The following is a 15,705-nucleotide window of genomic DNA, read 5'->3' on the forward strand; positions in this document are numbered from 1 at the left end:
TTTCAAAAGGTGATTTACTTTGATCGCTACCATAGACATCAGCGTTTACATCCAAACCATAAACTTTTATCCCCGTACTTCTGTGATCATTTGAATTATAACACAGAAATAATGATTCTAAGGGGTTGAAAAGACATCTATGCATGACAACTGCTCTCTCTGGGTCAAAATAAGCAGATATGAATTTGTTGTAATCAGGTTTAATAGACATTGGCAAATCGGTGTCATTTAGGAATAAGATTGCATGGGTGTTTGAATCGAGATTGCAAACGTCTAACGATTAACCGTGCAGCTCTATTGTGTGTATAGACAGACAAACTAGGTTTTAGGGCTGTCACTTTACGTTCGAAAATCGATTGCACAATTGATCGGACCCACCAACACAAGCATCGAAAACGAAAAAAGGGAATCGATTTTAACTGCCTTTTTTTTTACCACCAAAAATGTTTTAGGTGGACAGATCAATACAGCACACAGAACATGTAGGATGTTGGAAAATAACAATGTCTTTTCTAGTGTTGTCACGATACTAGAATTTCTAACTTCGATACGATACCTTGAAAAATATCGATATTCGATACCATTTTCGATACCACGGAGAAAAAACTGCCACAATATTAAGGGGGTATTTTTTTAATTTAAAGCTAAATATAACAAGTCTAGAACATGACAATGAGGTATATTTTACATGAACAAAAATGTCCTGAGTTCTATTTGTTTATATTTTTTAATTGGACCAGAGCTAACATGATGTATTTTTATTACCTACTGTTATCAAAGATTAAAATATACTGTAACAAAAAAGCACTTAACAGTATCAAATTGGAGGATAGAGAGTCAGTAATGTATAATAATAAGATTAAACATTCAATTTTCAGTTAAAGGCATGTCATTATTGAATTCAGAGATGCCATTGTCTAGCTGTTTAGTTTAATTAATATCTGTGTAATCAAATTGATGATAATAGCTAATGAAGGAAAATTGCAGAATTAAATAATAATTTTTGAATAAAGTTAAATAGGCACCAGTTAATTTACATTTGACCACAGTTACAATATTTACTTGTCTAAGATTCCTCAGTCAGATTATGTTAACTTTAAGAATTAAAACGAGACAACACAGACTCTTATCAACAACAATACTAGGCCATCTTGGTTAATGTTTCAGAAAAGTTCAAATGGGAAGAGTTACAGTGTTTCCTTGAGGATTTTTTTTAGCAGTGGGGGCAGGTCTGTCCAAACAACAAACACCCCTGATGCTGAGCATATGCTGCTAAATGGTACCCCTGGAGCCTGTTCCTTAAGTCTGTTTTCACCTATACAATAATTTTAAAAAATGAGTGATGTGAGGGATTATTGATAGTCAAACAATCTGTTGGGTGCCCGCTCGCGTGTCCGCGCTATTCTCCGACATGCCCGCTCGCGGTGTGTAGCGCGTGTCCACGCTATTCTCCGACTCCGACATGCCCGCTCGCGGTGTGTAGCTCGTGTCCACGCTATTCTCCGACTCCGACATGCCCGCTCGCGGTGTGTAGCGCGTGTCCACGCTATTCTCCGACTCCGACATGCCCGCTCGCGGTGTGTAGCGCGTGTCCACGCTATTCTCCGACTCCGACATGCCCGCTCGCGGTGTGTTTTTTACGCGTGTCCGCGCTATTCTCCGACATGCCCGCTCGCGGTGTTCTTTATCAATCAACCAAAGCCGGTCGCGGGGGCGCCACCCTCGCAATCTTTCCATTCACTTCACTTTTGCTATTTAACCAGAGCGAATGAGACGGGTGCGTCACGTGTGGTGTTTGTCAACGCGCCTTTTGAGAGAAGTGAAAGTGACTGCTCGGCTAGTATCGATACTTCGGGAAATTAGTATTGGTACCGTTCAGATATTTCAGTATCGATATTTATCGAAATATCGGTATTTTTGACAACACTAGTCTTTTCTGTTAACCTAATGCTTTTTAATATTCGCCATTACTTCAATGCAAGTGAACAAGCGCGCCGTTTTTTTGTTGCTCAGTGACGTGTGTGTTCAAGTACCGGTAAGCCAGAAATGCGCAGATTCTGCGATACGCTGCATTTAATATATCATGAGGATTCACGAGTTGCGTATTTGCACTAAATCCGCGCAGATTTGGCTTACACAACTACCCCAGCAAAGTGGGTAAACATCGAAACACGCCAAACTGGCTCGTGATTCGACAGCGTTTCCCGCCAAAGTTAATTTTTACCCGCATTTGGCGGGTCGAGGGGGTTAATTTCAATCCCTGAATGTTGCACTGCTGTATGTCATTGTGCACGAACCTTCACGCCAATAAATCATCAGAAATATTGCTGACTTGAGCGTGTCTCAAGCGCCCTCTTTACGCTCGTCCTAATGCCTGTTAGGTGTCTGTGGATTTGCCTATATTTGGTGTTGAAAATGGAAACGTCTTTAGACATGGAAAATCGATTCAATGAACACTCAAAAATCGAACAGGATTTTCTCACAAAAGTGGCAGCCCTATTGTGTGTATAGACAGATCACTAGGTTTTGGATATGCACCAGTGCATCTGCTGGATAGCGTTTATTAACCATACCTGTGTTACTTGTGCTTGGCTCTGGAGAGTCTCGTCCATCAGGGAGTGGGACGGCTTCGTCGTTGCCATTTGGTGGAGGAGCCACGTTGTTCCGCTCAATCCCGACTGCAGCGCCATCACCCTCTGCAACTTCTCCATTTTTGAAGTATTTCTGCAGCCAGGAGGGGACTATACTCTTCACTGTATCCGTCACTCGAGTGATCAGGCCAGGCTGCTGCAGGGCCCAAAGAGACAATTAGCATATCCAGCAGCCACAAAAGAACGAGAGCAATACCTTTAAAATTAATGAATAATGCAGATCTGACAGGGGCCTCAGTAAAGCATCAGTATAAAGGCCTGTTCACACCGCGCCGACGTTTAACGCCTTGTGACTAAACAAAGGGCGCCAATGTGAGTGTGCAGACCGACGCGAAAAACGCCACGCGTAAAAGCTAGGGCTGCACGTTTTCAAGTTTTTCATTAACCGTTGACCGAGGCCCTTAGCGGTTAATACTCGGTTAACCATAGTGTGCGCGCCGCAACCCCGAGATACAGACACACGAGAAAGGGGTAGTTCATTTTTAACACCTTTAATAACTGGTTGGACCACATTTGAAACGAAATTAATTTATAGAAATAAAACGCAGTGGTAAGGACAGAGCAGTTATGGTGTGTTCACACCGAACGCGAATTTAATTATTTGCGCGAGTGATTACATACAAAGTCAATGCAAAGACGCAAATAGACGCATCATTCGCGCCGGGCGTTGCGAATGATGCGAATTGGGCGACGCGTTTGCCGCGAATGTCTTCCGCGCAAGTTGAAAAATTTGAACTCGAGCGAATGTTCAAGCGTCTAACTAGACGCGATAGACGCGTATTTGACGCTCTATTCGCGTTCGGTGTAAACACACCATAATGATGCCCGGGTGTTGGCTGTTGAGATGGTACAACAACGAGGTTGTACTTGAAGTATATCTAAGCACTGCATTGCAATACTTGCATTTTGCCCCGTCATTCTCGATTTTAAAGCGCTCCCACGCTGTGCTTTTCTTTGCCCGCTTCATATTAGAAAACTGGTCATGACTACTTCTTGTGGACATTACAAATGTATGGGAGCGCTCTGGCGGTCTCTTGTGGTGCAAAAATGTATTACAACTAAATTCAATGCACACCATTGACGCCACTTAACCGAGCAAAATGTTTCACTCGGTTACGCAATTTTTAACGGTTAATCGGTTAACCATGGACACCCCTAGTAAAAGCATAATTTTTTTTAAACGCCTCGGGTTTTTTTTTTTTTGGTTTGACGCACCGCGTCAAAAACTATCCGACCAATGAGATTGGCGCTTTTGCTCACGTGTCTGGAGCTTCTGAAGTTACAGTAAAACACAACTTAGGGGCGCTCAAACACAAAACTGCTGGTCTCGTTTGTGTCGGAACGGCACAAACGTCGCTGTCGCGTGTGTCATAAAGAACTATATAGTTCTTTATGACAAACGCGACAGCGACTACAAAAATCTTGATAAAAGAGAACTGTTATGGAGTGGTATTGCAGAGCAAATGGGCGTCATCCAATGTCAGGGAATGAATTGGCATGTTCACTCGTCTCATCGTCAGCGAAAATCGCTTGGGTGTGAACACAAAAAACGCGTTGAAAAACGCTGGCGAATTAACGCGCGCCGATATTCGTCCCGGTGTGTACGACCCTTAAGGGATGCATGGGATACATCGGCTAATACATGTTCATTTTTAATGTTATCGGCCCGATAAGAAAATTTGGCTGTTATATTAAAGCCGATAAATAATGGATTATTTCCTCCAGCTGAGACACTTTAGATGTGCACATGTCCGCTATGATGGTTTTAAATTTGCTGAAATATGATTGGAATCACTTCAAAAAAGGAAAATATGTGTCATATCAGCTATATAAAATTATAATGAGAGCATTGTGTGCTTGGGACACGGCTTTTAATGGTTAGACTTGTTTTTGAAATCAGGCTCTCAAATTATATAACAATTTGGATTTAGATTTATCGGCCAATATATTGCTAATCGTCTTTCAAATATAAACAATTATCGGTATCTGCCAAAATTTTCATATTGGTGCATCTCTAATCAGTTCAATTGCAAGATTCATTTCATTACATTTAAGTAGAAATGCACAGTTTTGACTAAAGGACATGAATACGGTCAAATTATGCGGCTTGTTCCAAACAGATGCACATTATGATGATAAATCAAAAGGTAACTCATTTTACCCTTATTTGTAATCCTAAACCTTTTGGATTTAGACTAGCATTGAACAGTCGGAACTGCTTAAGCTCTTAAACCTCGAAAGTAAAAACAAGTTCACAATCACATTGCCTTCAACTTATCTACAACTAAGCATGAAACCAAGTCGTACAAAAATATGCTTAATTTTGATTCATAAGTTTAAAGTCCAGTTCATTTTTCACACTGGAAAAGCAGAGTGGCCCCTAAGGCTAGAGAATGCCTGGATTTGAGAGAGTCAGTTGCCGTCTAAAAGGGGCCCTGGGGACCAAATCACTGAGCAAGCACTTATTGTTCTCTAACAGAGCTCCAGGGTTTGGACACAGCAACACCACAGACTGGATCTTTGGCTGAACGCTGTAAGCATGTGACCCACGGGCAGGTGGGGAAGCTAAATAGCCCATTTAGCCTCAGCAGAAGAGCCGGGAGAGATTGCGCAATCAAAATGGAAGGCCTTTAATGCTTAAAGGTCCCCTGACATGAAATTTTCACTTTCTGAGGTTTTTTAACATTAATATGAGTTCCCCTAGCCTGTATTTGGTCCCCTCGTGTCTAGAATTTTCAATCGGTGTAAACCGAGCTTTGGCTATTTTTCTCTTCTCTGCAGCTCAGACGCGCTGATCTTGAATCTCCTCGTTATGACGTCATATGGGGGAAAGGTTACCTCCCCTTTCTCTGCTTTGCCCGCCCGGAGAATTTGGCTCGCCCATGAGAAAACGAGCTAGGAACAGGAAGCACGAACGCGCCGGCGCGATTTTAGTTTTTCCTAGAGAAATAGCTTTGAGATTTGAGTTTTTCCTCGAGAGATATCATGGCTTGCAAACGAGCGAAGCATGGCAGTTGATCAGTGTTCGGATGTACAAATGAACACAAGTATTTTTTAGTTCCTTCATCTGAGCCTCTGAAGAAACAATGGGTTAATTTTATTTTCTCTGGAAATGCGCCGACAAGTTGTGTATGGTCCAAACATTTCACCGACGACTGTTTCCTCAACTCGAACGTCTGAAAATAAATCGATCGAGCAAGCAAGGTTATTATAGTTTTGCTTTTTTAAATTAGTTTTTATTTAATATCGTTTTCAATTTTGCTTTAAATTTAAGTTTAGTTTTAGTTAGTTTCATTAATGGTATTGTTAGTTTTAGTTTAGTTTTTATTTTGCAAACACATTTCTATTTAGTTTTTATTTTATTTAGTTTCAGTTTTAGTTTTAGTAATTATAGTTTAGCAGAGCTAACAGAACACTTCCAGTGTAGACCAAAGCTAGACGATTAATTTCAGCAAAGTTTAATGTTTGCCCAGATTACAGTTAACTCTTGTGCAGACATCTTAATAATACAAATAAAATAATGGTTTGAGATTGAACAAAGCACCAAATAAATATAACTTAAAAGTAGACAAGAAAAAAAATATGAAAAATTCAGACAAACTAATTCATATTAAAGATTAAATCTTGTTAAACAGTTTACTTTTTTCAGCTGTACATGTAGCAGAGTGGCCACTGGAACATAACAAAAAAACAGCTCAATTCATCTGACTACAGCCAACACAACCTGCTGTGAAGCCAGTGTAATTAAATAATAAGTATTTATGCAGTGTGTGAGTGTGCACTGTGTACATGTCTTTATATCCTGGTGGGGACTTAAACCTGAATGCACACAGACGCATGGGGACTCGTGTTACTTTGGGACCTATAGGTACACAAGCTTATAAATCATACAGATGAGTTTTTTTTTTTTTTTTTTGAAAATGTAACAATGGAGAAAGTTGTGTGTGAGATGGGTAAGTTTAGGGGTCTGTGTGTGTGATGGGTTGGGTTAGTGTAAGGAAACAGAATATACTGTTTGCACAGTATAAAAAAACCATTACGTCTATGGAGAGTCCCCACAAATATAGTGGACCAGTCCAGACTGTCTCTGTGTGTGTGTGTGTGTGTGTGTGTGTGTGTGTGTGTGTGTGTGTGTGTGTGTGTGTGTGTGTGTGTGTGTGTGTGTGTGTGTGTGTGTGTGTGTGTGTGTGTGTGTGTGTGTGTGTGTGTGTGTGTGTGTGTGTGTGTGTGTGTGTGTGTGTGTGTGTTGGTGTGTCGTGTCCTGGTATTTCCTAGAATCCCTACATTGTCAACGTTAATGAAAACATGATATCTCAAACATACAGAAGTACATTAAAGGTTGTTTTGTGCTTGACGGACTTGTTTGCTGTTGCACACGCGCATTGCAAACGGCATTCTAAAAACGCTGCGCTCAAGTTAAAAGAAGTTCAACTTGCGTCTCATTACTAGGGCTGTGTATTGGCAAGAATCTGGCGATACGATACGTATCGCGATACATGGGTCACAATTCAATATATTGCGATATATTTCGATACTGTGCATAAGGCGATATATTGCGATTTTTTTAAAGTAGGACTACAATTTTAGAAAGTATTATTTAAAAAAAAGACATGTGCATAAAATTCAAACAAGTTTACTTTAGATAAACAATTCAGTACACAGAAAATCAAACTGCCAGTTTGGGATTGTGGTTCACAGGTTCTTAGTGAGCAAATTTGTATATGCTCAAGTAGGCCTTAATAAAAGAAAATACATAGCCCCTGTCACAATACATAACATACACACATGTGTGCAATCTGAAAAAAGAAAAGACATCTGTCTATGTCAATAAAAATAAATAAATGCTTGCACTATTCCTAGTACACAGGGTACATCCAACACGTTTTGTGTTGCAAAAACACGAACACAATTCAAGTCAAGTCAAGTATATTTATATAGCGCTTTTCACAATTGTATCAAAGCTTCACAGTATAAATCAAAATAACATAACAATGTTTGTTTCTTAGTGGAAAAAACATCCACGTTAGGTAGGGCTGATCAAAGGTATTAATGATTGGTTAATTAATTTGAATATCCCCAATTCCTAAAGGAAACATTGAGGAACAAATATATAAATAGTCAGTTAAAGAAAATACATAGCCCCTTACTGTGACATCTAGGCTAATGCATAACACATAAGGTGCAATCTGAGGGGCAATCTGTCATTAAAAAAATGCTTGCACTATTATTCATACAGGGTACTAGGGCTGTGCGATATGACGATATATATCGGATGGACGATATAAAAAGCCTATCGTTTCATATTATGCCATATCGTTTATATCGTGGTGTCGCAAAAAAACATTGTTTACGGCAAAAATTTGGATGACTGCAATCTTTCACGCCACCATGGGGATACAGGCAGAAACGTGAATAACAGCATGAATGAAGGGGTGACAGAACCGGGTGTTTCCGAGCAGGAGAAGAACCAGCCAGAACAAACCGAGGAGCTCGTTCCTAAACGAGGGGCTAGATGGTTTGGTTAACTTTCTATTTGTTGTATTGACCATTTTAGGGTGGTTTGGATAAATAAACGCCAGTCTCAAATAGAGGCCTGGTCTGTTTTTTAGTTTCGGTTTGTATTTAATCTTCTAAAACCCGTCAGATCGTCTGTTTAAACCAGTTCTGTGGTGCAGATTGCGCGCATCTGGGCGGAGTTGTTAGCGCAAGCAGAGTTAGCGGAGGCCGGAGAGAGAAGGAGATCGTTTTACAGGGTATAGCCTTCATTCTTTCTTGTTGATGTGTTTCGGGCAACAAGTTCATAGGCTCGATGGATATTACCAGTAATGTATTGTTCAGCCCATGGCTGTCACATCGTTTCGTTTTTTTTTTATTCTGCCAATAATCTAAAAGCTATGGTTATATTAAATGTACAATTATCGTTATGTATATACTGACTTCACCCTGTGCTGCAACATACATTTAGTTGTACATTCATTTACAGAAATCAGCTGGTTGAATTCAAATTGATGCTGTTATCGGATTTTCAGGTGATATTCCCAATTCATTCAGTTAACGGACGCTCTGAGGTAAAGTGTTCAGACTGCAGACTAAGCAACGATTGTATTTAATTGTACAGTACTATCATAACATAGTACAGACATGATCTTAATTCCATAATGTCCTTAAACATAACAATTTGCTGGCCATAAACTGACAGCGCGCGTCCGGTGTGCGATACCTCGAGTTGCTATAGACACGGCGCGCGCGCTTCTCGTCCGGTGAGCGACCCCCTTTAGACATAATAAAGTAGCCTAGGCTAATTCTTAGATTAACGGATTTGTTAAACACATTTATAAATAAAACGTAATCTTCGTTATCTCTAGGCCTACACTAAATTAAAGGCCTGTCTCATAGACGCCTGCCTCAAATACAAGCCGGTGCAGTTCGGCGATTTGGGAAAATAAAAGCCCGGGCTATTATTTGATGTTTTACAGTATATTGTGATATATATCGTTATCGGGATATGAGATGACTTCTATCGTGATATGAGATTTTGGTCATATCGCCCAGCCCTACAGGGTACATCCAACACATACCGTAAAACTTCAAATAATAGCGAGTCCCATATAGACGCCGGTCTCTTTTACACGCCTGATGTGGCGAGTGGCGACAGGTTTGGGTAAATAAAGGCCAGTCTCAAATAGAGGCGGGGTCTGTTTTTTAGTTTCGGGTTGTATTTAATCTTTTAAAACCCGTCAAATCGTCCGCTTTTTAGCGGCTGCCAAAACAAATTTGTGTCCCGCCAAAGCCTTTTTTTTATCGGTGAGTGATGTAGAATAGAAAGACTGCTGCGCTTGACAGGACGCAAACGAGCAGAGAGAGAGAGAGAGACAGAGAGAGAGCGCCCCGGCCGCGCGCGCGCACTCTCACGTCTTCAAACAACACACGTCTTGCTCTCTCTCCCTCGCGCATATTAATCAAAATCATAGACACTGTAGGCGAGGACACTAGTGGTGCGTCTCATTCTAGCCATCTAGTGGTAGGGATTTAAACACAACATAAACGCGAACCACGGCAATAGTATGAATATTTTTGCACGTAAACTAAAAAAAAAAATCGATATTGCGTTTTTGAAAATCGATACAGTATTGCAAAATAAAATATCGCGATACTCAAGTGTATCGATTTTTTCTTACACCCCTACTCATTACCTTGTGTTATTTCCCATTCCACTGCCACAAACGCATCCTTTATGAACAGCCGATGTGTTCTACGTTACGGTCCTTCATTGAGCACGTCACGACACGCGGTTAATCGCCTCAGGAACTTCACACGGCTGAAGCGCCAGGCATTTCCCTAAACAGCCAGGTCAGATTTTCCGCCAAAGTAAAGAGCTTATTAATTACGAAAACGATTATTTATTTTTGCTCATTATTATTTTATTTCAGTTAGTTTTTCAGTAACTGTTGTTAGTTTCGTTTCATTTTAGTTTTTCATTTATTATGAATTTTTAATTTTATTTCAGTTTACGAAAATGTTTTTTGACCAATAGTTTTAGTCTAAGTTTCAGTTTTCGTTTACGAAAATAACCTTGCGAGCAAGCAACAATTTCTGATGTGTAGCCTAATTGTTCAAGTTCAGACAAGTTAATCTTTCTCTCAAAATCATTCAATACTGTTTATGCATCAGTAAGTCAAGCCAGTGACTAAAATATCAACTTCACATCGTTTCTTTTAGTAGGATGAAAATAATCTTATTTAAATTCTGAACAAATTATACAGAAAGCGATCAAAGAACAATCTTTCCACACACCGCAAGTTTATCTGGACAACTGGTTATGAAATCAATGACGCACGTTACACTGCACAACGAAGCTCTTACTGTATGTACATCATCCTGTTTGCATTGGGGAAAGCAGAGCAGAAACTGAGTTGCAATGATAAGATCTTTATCTCGCGATCAACACACTGTCATCTGCTTGCTCAATGCTCATCAGGGCAACAGTTTATGTGATGGGAATAGATCTAAATACTTTAAAAACTTCTCACGATTCGTTAATCTCGATAGCTGTAATAGTAAAAACGTATAATAGCTGTAGTAAAAGTATTCGAGAACGTTTCGCATGTAATACATAGCTATTTCATATGCAAGCATGTCAGCCAATCACAGCAGTGGGCGGTTACACTGAATCCCACAGAGACACGCCCCTTCAAACAGAGTGTTCAAATCAGAGGCTAAAATCAGGCTAGGAAAATTGCCTTTTATTTCTAAATTATGACTATTTTTGATCTAAAAAACATACTAACATTATAAGGGCAACCCAGGAAACATTATAAAATAATAAAATAACCCCATGTCAGGGGACCTTTAAAGCAACTTTTGATTTAACTATAGGCCAGTGCAAGAGTGTAATTCATCTTGCCGCCTCACTCTGCGATCATGAAGACTACATAAGGATAAACAGCATGAACGTGAATATGAAACCAGCTAATGCACACGGATGGGGCCTCACGCATTGCAACACAAGTCACTTCCTGTCAACAGTGTGCAAATACAATCCAATCAATAATGCAAAAAATTTTTTTACAAAAAAATGTATATCTACTTTATAGGGGTGTAACGGTACATGTATTCGTATTGAACCGTTTCGGTTCGAGGCTTCCGGTTCGGTACGCATACAAACCGAACGATTCCTTGGACCATTTTTCCTGCCGACAAAATCCGCGCTGGCGCGACCACAATGTTGCGCAACATCAAATGGCAAACGTAATGAAAGCGGAACGAAACTGCGCTATTGTGCTTCACGGATCGTTTATCAGTTCGGAGCAGCAACATCTGTGCAGCGCGAGCCGATCTCGATCAAGCGACACTGTTACAACACAGCGCTAAGAGATCCAGTAAAGAAAGCATTTGAGTTCGCCACTGAAGTAATAACATCGCTGCGAGATCTAGTGAGAAGCATTCACATTTCTCCGTTATTAACCGTAGATCTCTATTAGATCAAACAGCGCTGACGTGGACACCAGGAGAAACATTGTGCCGTGAATGAACTAGTAATACTTTACCTCCACAGACCAGCAACATTCACCATGGATTTAATATAGTAACACTAACTGTAACCAGTTTGGCTGGAATAGTGAAATGCTTTCAAGTACTTCACACATCTTTTTCCAGCACTTCAAAACTCAAATATTATATAAATAAATAGCCTATATGAAGAGTTCAGATGCAAAAGCCTCTAAGTGCCATTTGAAATTTTCTTCTAGAATGATCATTTTTATGAAGCTTGTATATTTAATAGGGGTGAGAGAAAAAATCGATCCATCGGGATTCTCTCTCCAACGATTCTGACAATTCCAGAATCGATTCTGAGCTTAGTTTTTAACCAAATGTGCGATGACGTTGAGTTTGCTTTAGAAACACCCGTATTCTGCTTGCTTCCAATTCCTCACACACATACACCACTCGAACCTTCCGTAAAATAATCTTTCATAAAGTTCGGAAAGGTTGAAGCGAATTACAAGGACATTCACAGGCTTCATTGCACAGGATACGCTGTGAGAGACGCGCGCTTTCTTTGATGTTACACTTGAAGTGTGCTGTCTCGCCCGTCGGTATTTTCCTTACAAATGCTCTACGAAGTCATCATTTATATGGTTTGGAATGCAGTGGACTTATATATTTAAAATATGAACCTCACTAACAGCTGCTTTCAATTTCAAATGCTGACGCGCGCTTTGTTTGTGAGACTGCTCGCGCATGCGGCTGTGCGACTCCGTGTAGTGGTTTAATGTAGGCCTACTTGTGCAAAATGAACGTAAACACAGCCAGTTATGTCTTAAGGGATTAAACGGACAGGACACACCGCTTTACTTCTTTTATTTCAAAAGAGATGCGTGCGTGAATGCAGCTTAATAGATCTCCCGCAGTCTATGATGTCATAGTAAAAAACAACAGTAAAGATGAAGAAAATCACTCACAGTTCTTGAATGGAAAACGTTCAGATAATCTATAGGCTACTGAAAGCACTTTTTGTTTGTTGTTTGTTATATTTTTCTATGCTTTGTTATATAAGTTATAGTTTAAAATTCTTAACATACAACTGTTTTAATAAAAACAAATTAATTTGTAATTATTTTTTAAAAAGTACTTAATGTAAACTAATGAATTAATAAGGGGGGAAAGGTAGATAAAGAATCGTTCTGGAATCGGATGGTGACTTCCAGAATCGGAATCGGATCGGATCGTGAGGTGACCAAAGATTCCCACCCCTAATATTTAAGTTCAGTAATTTCACTCAAATGACAATTAATAGGTAATCTTCATTGCCATTTAAGTGAAATTACTGAACTTAAATATACAAGCTTGATAAAAATGATCATTCTAGAAGAAAATTTCAAATGGCTTTTGCATCTAAACTCTTCATATATTTAAATGTTATTTTTAATGTGATGACCAAAACATTATTTGTTTATCCTTCAAAGATAACCCCCATTTATAAACCTGAAAGTTTCAAGATGAAGGAAAACTCACACTTATTTAAAAAATATTTTTTCTTTTAACAAATAGGAAATTTCTCTGGCATTTCTTACTTTTTGCTGTATCGAAAACGTACCGAACCGTGACTTTAAAACCGAGGTACGTACCGAACCGTGATTTTTGTGTACCGTTACACCCCTACTACTTTATGATGTCATCTAATCTAGTAAACATCCCTGCAAGCTGACATGACATGCTTTGGGAAAGTTGTCCTGCAGATTGTGATACTTAAACGGCATTGTTTTAATCATTATTATACATGCCGTTTTATCACCTTATATAAAGTGAGGGGCAACATGGAAGATTTAAAATATATATATCAACACAGGAATATTTAGAATGAAAGGAAACAAATTAAATGCTGAAATGCATGTAAAATAAGCACTTTCCCTTTACATTTTATCATAAATTTGTGGAGGGAAAAAGAAGTCACTATCTTATTGGATTCTATGAAACTATAGTTTGTGCAGTTTATGCGAAGTTGGCAAGCAGAGAAACAAGGTGTAATGATGCACAATGTGTCAACAGAAAATAGTGTGTATGTATTTCCCTGTTTAAAGAAAAAATTCAAATCATCCCATAATTTACTCAGCCTCAAGCCATCCTAGGAGCATATGACCTTATTTCAAACAAACGCAATCAGAGTTGTATTAAAAATATCCTGTCTCTTCCCAGCTTTATAATGGGAGTGAATGCTACCTTTGATTTTGAAGCCCAAAGAAGCGCATCCATCCATCATAACAGTAATGCATACAGCTTCAGGGGGTTAATAAAGGCAAAGACATGTGTTTTTGTAAGAAAAACATCCATATTTATAACTTTATAAACTATAGCCTAATCACTGGCTTCCGGTAAAGGCCGTACAGGAGTCTAGTTCTGGTGGAAGAGTGACCTCTGACCCGACGCATAACGTAGGAGTAGCATAAACTCAGGCGAGATCAAAAACTCAAACTCCTCCGACATTTCCCTTTAAAAATTCTCGTTTTAGACTTCTAATCCATGACCGGTGTTTTCGGTGTTCATCAATATGTCAGGCGTCGGGTCAGAGGTCACGCTTGCATTCGGCCGTTACAGGTGATTATGGTTTCTAAAGTTATAATATAGATATTTTTCCTACAAAAAGGCATCACTTTGCTTCATTAACCTCCGGTAGCCGTATGGATTACTGTTATGATGGATGTTTTTTTTAGCTTCAAAATCTCAGGTACCATTCACTCCCATTATAAAGCTTAAAGGAGCCAGAATATTTGTTAATACAACTCCAATTGTGTTTGGCTGAAATAAGAAAGTCATATACACCTAGCTAGGATGGCTTGAGTGCGAGTAATGTATGGGATCATTTTTGGGTGAACTTTCCCTTTAAGGGTTTCCAGTGTATGTGAGGTTCAAATCCCTCTGAAAACACGTCACGACACGCACATTCATCCCGCCTTTCCTCATGATGACAAACCCAGTGCATTAACATCAACCTGTGCTTTACACATTTACACAAACACGCATCAGACTCGCCAATCATATCCAACTCATCTCTCGACATAGACATGAAATAGAAGTAAAGAAAACGGACGAAAGTGCTCTGAACCCCAAGTTACCCTCATGTGTTAGGCACATATATAATGTTAAATGGAGACATACGCGTCAGAGTATAAATAATTATTTATTTAGAGGGTTACCATAATAAAATGCTGTTTAAATGCTCTTAGGTTTGTTAAAATTTACGCACTCCTGTTTGACGCCGGTGCGAGCACCAGCTAACGGCTAAGTTAACGTGTTGTGTTTGAAACACGTTCACGCGGTTGTTTGAAATTAGTGAAATACATTCAAATTTCGCCTCTCTAACGCCACATTTTCGAGTATTTTCCACGCCGAACGGCTGTGTGTTTTCAGTCAAATTAATTAACGGGTTTGCGGTGACAGCGTTGAGACCGTTTGCTGAAGGAACGTGAACAGGCCTGAAACAGGCCTCAAAATGCCTCCTGTTTACAAAAACCAAAACCCGCCGCTAAACCACCGGTCCGGCTAAAGCTAACATCTGCTAAAATCCTTGTCATGGCGACTAGGGCTTCGTTTTATTTACCTGTTTGCCTTTGGCATACGGTTTTGAAGCGATGTGATATCTTCTTGATCTGATTTTCCCTCCTCCTGTCGCCGCCATGGCTAACTAGATTGAGTCTGCTCAGTAGCGCTCCGCTGTCACAGCGCAGCTCTCCAATATACCGTCAGCCACTTCGGCGCTGGGGTTTATGGGAAATGGAGTTCGGATATACACAAATGCGTTCAATATTGACGTCAGTTTGTAGGAGCACTGATCGTGGGTTCGGGAATGTTTTGGGGTTTTTAGGCGGATATGAGTAAAAAACGGAAAAAAGTCTGTGGTAAAGATTACGTGAAGAGACTTGTTTTGTTCAACAAGATAAACTTCAGACAAGGATTCTGAGTTTAATCAGACTTTAGTCATAAATAGATACTAATTATAGTTATTATATTATGATTATTATTATTATTACACTTATTTCTTTAATGGCATGGTGGA

The 15,705-nt window shown here is 39.6% G+C and overlaps 1 protein-coding gene across 3 annotated transcripts in view; it reads right to left on the reverse strand.

The window, feature by feature from the left end:
- Window positions 1-15,393, reverse strand: part of nup153 (nucleoporin 153) — a 39,871-nt gene extending 24,478 nt beyond the window's left edge. For all 3 annotated transcript variants that reach the window (XM_056241349.1, XM_056241348.1, XM_056241347.1), the window contains exons 1-2: window positions 15,250-15,393; window positions 2,574-2,787 (exon numbers count right to left, since the gene is read on the reverse strand). In XM_056241349.1, the coding sequence (XP_056097324.1) occupies window positions 2,574-2,787; window positions 15,250-15,327 (292 nt within the window). In that variant the 5' untranslated portion in view covers window positions 15,328-15,393. The remainder of the gene's footprint in view (window positions 1-2,573; window positions 2,788-15,249) is intronic.
- Window positions 15,394-15,705: the final 312 nt, after the last annotated feature.

The sequence above is a fragment of the Rhinichthys klamathensis genome, unplaced genomic scaffold (genome assembly GCF_029890125.1).
Source record: "Rhinichthys klamathensis goyatoka isolate OS25496 unplaced genomic scaffold, OSU_Roscu_1.1 h1tg000637l_1, whole genome shotgun sequence".
Classification (NCBI taxonomy): domain Eukaryota; kingdom Metazoa; phylum Chordata; class Actinopteri; order Cypriniformes; family Leuciscidae; genus Rhinichthys; species Rhinichthys klamathensis.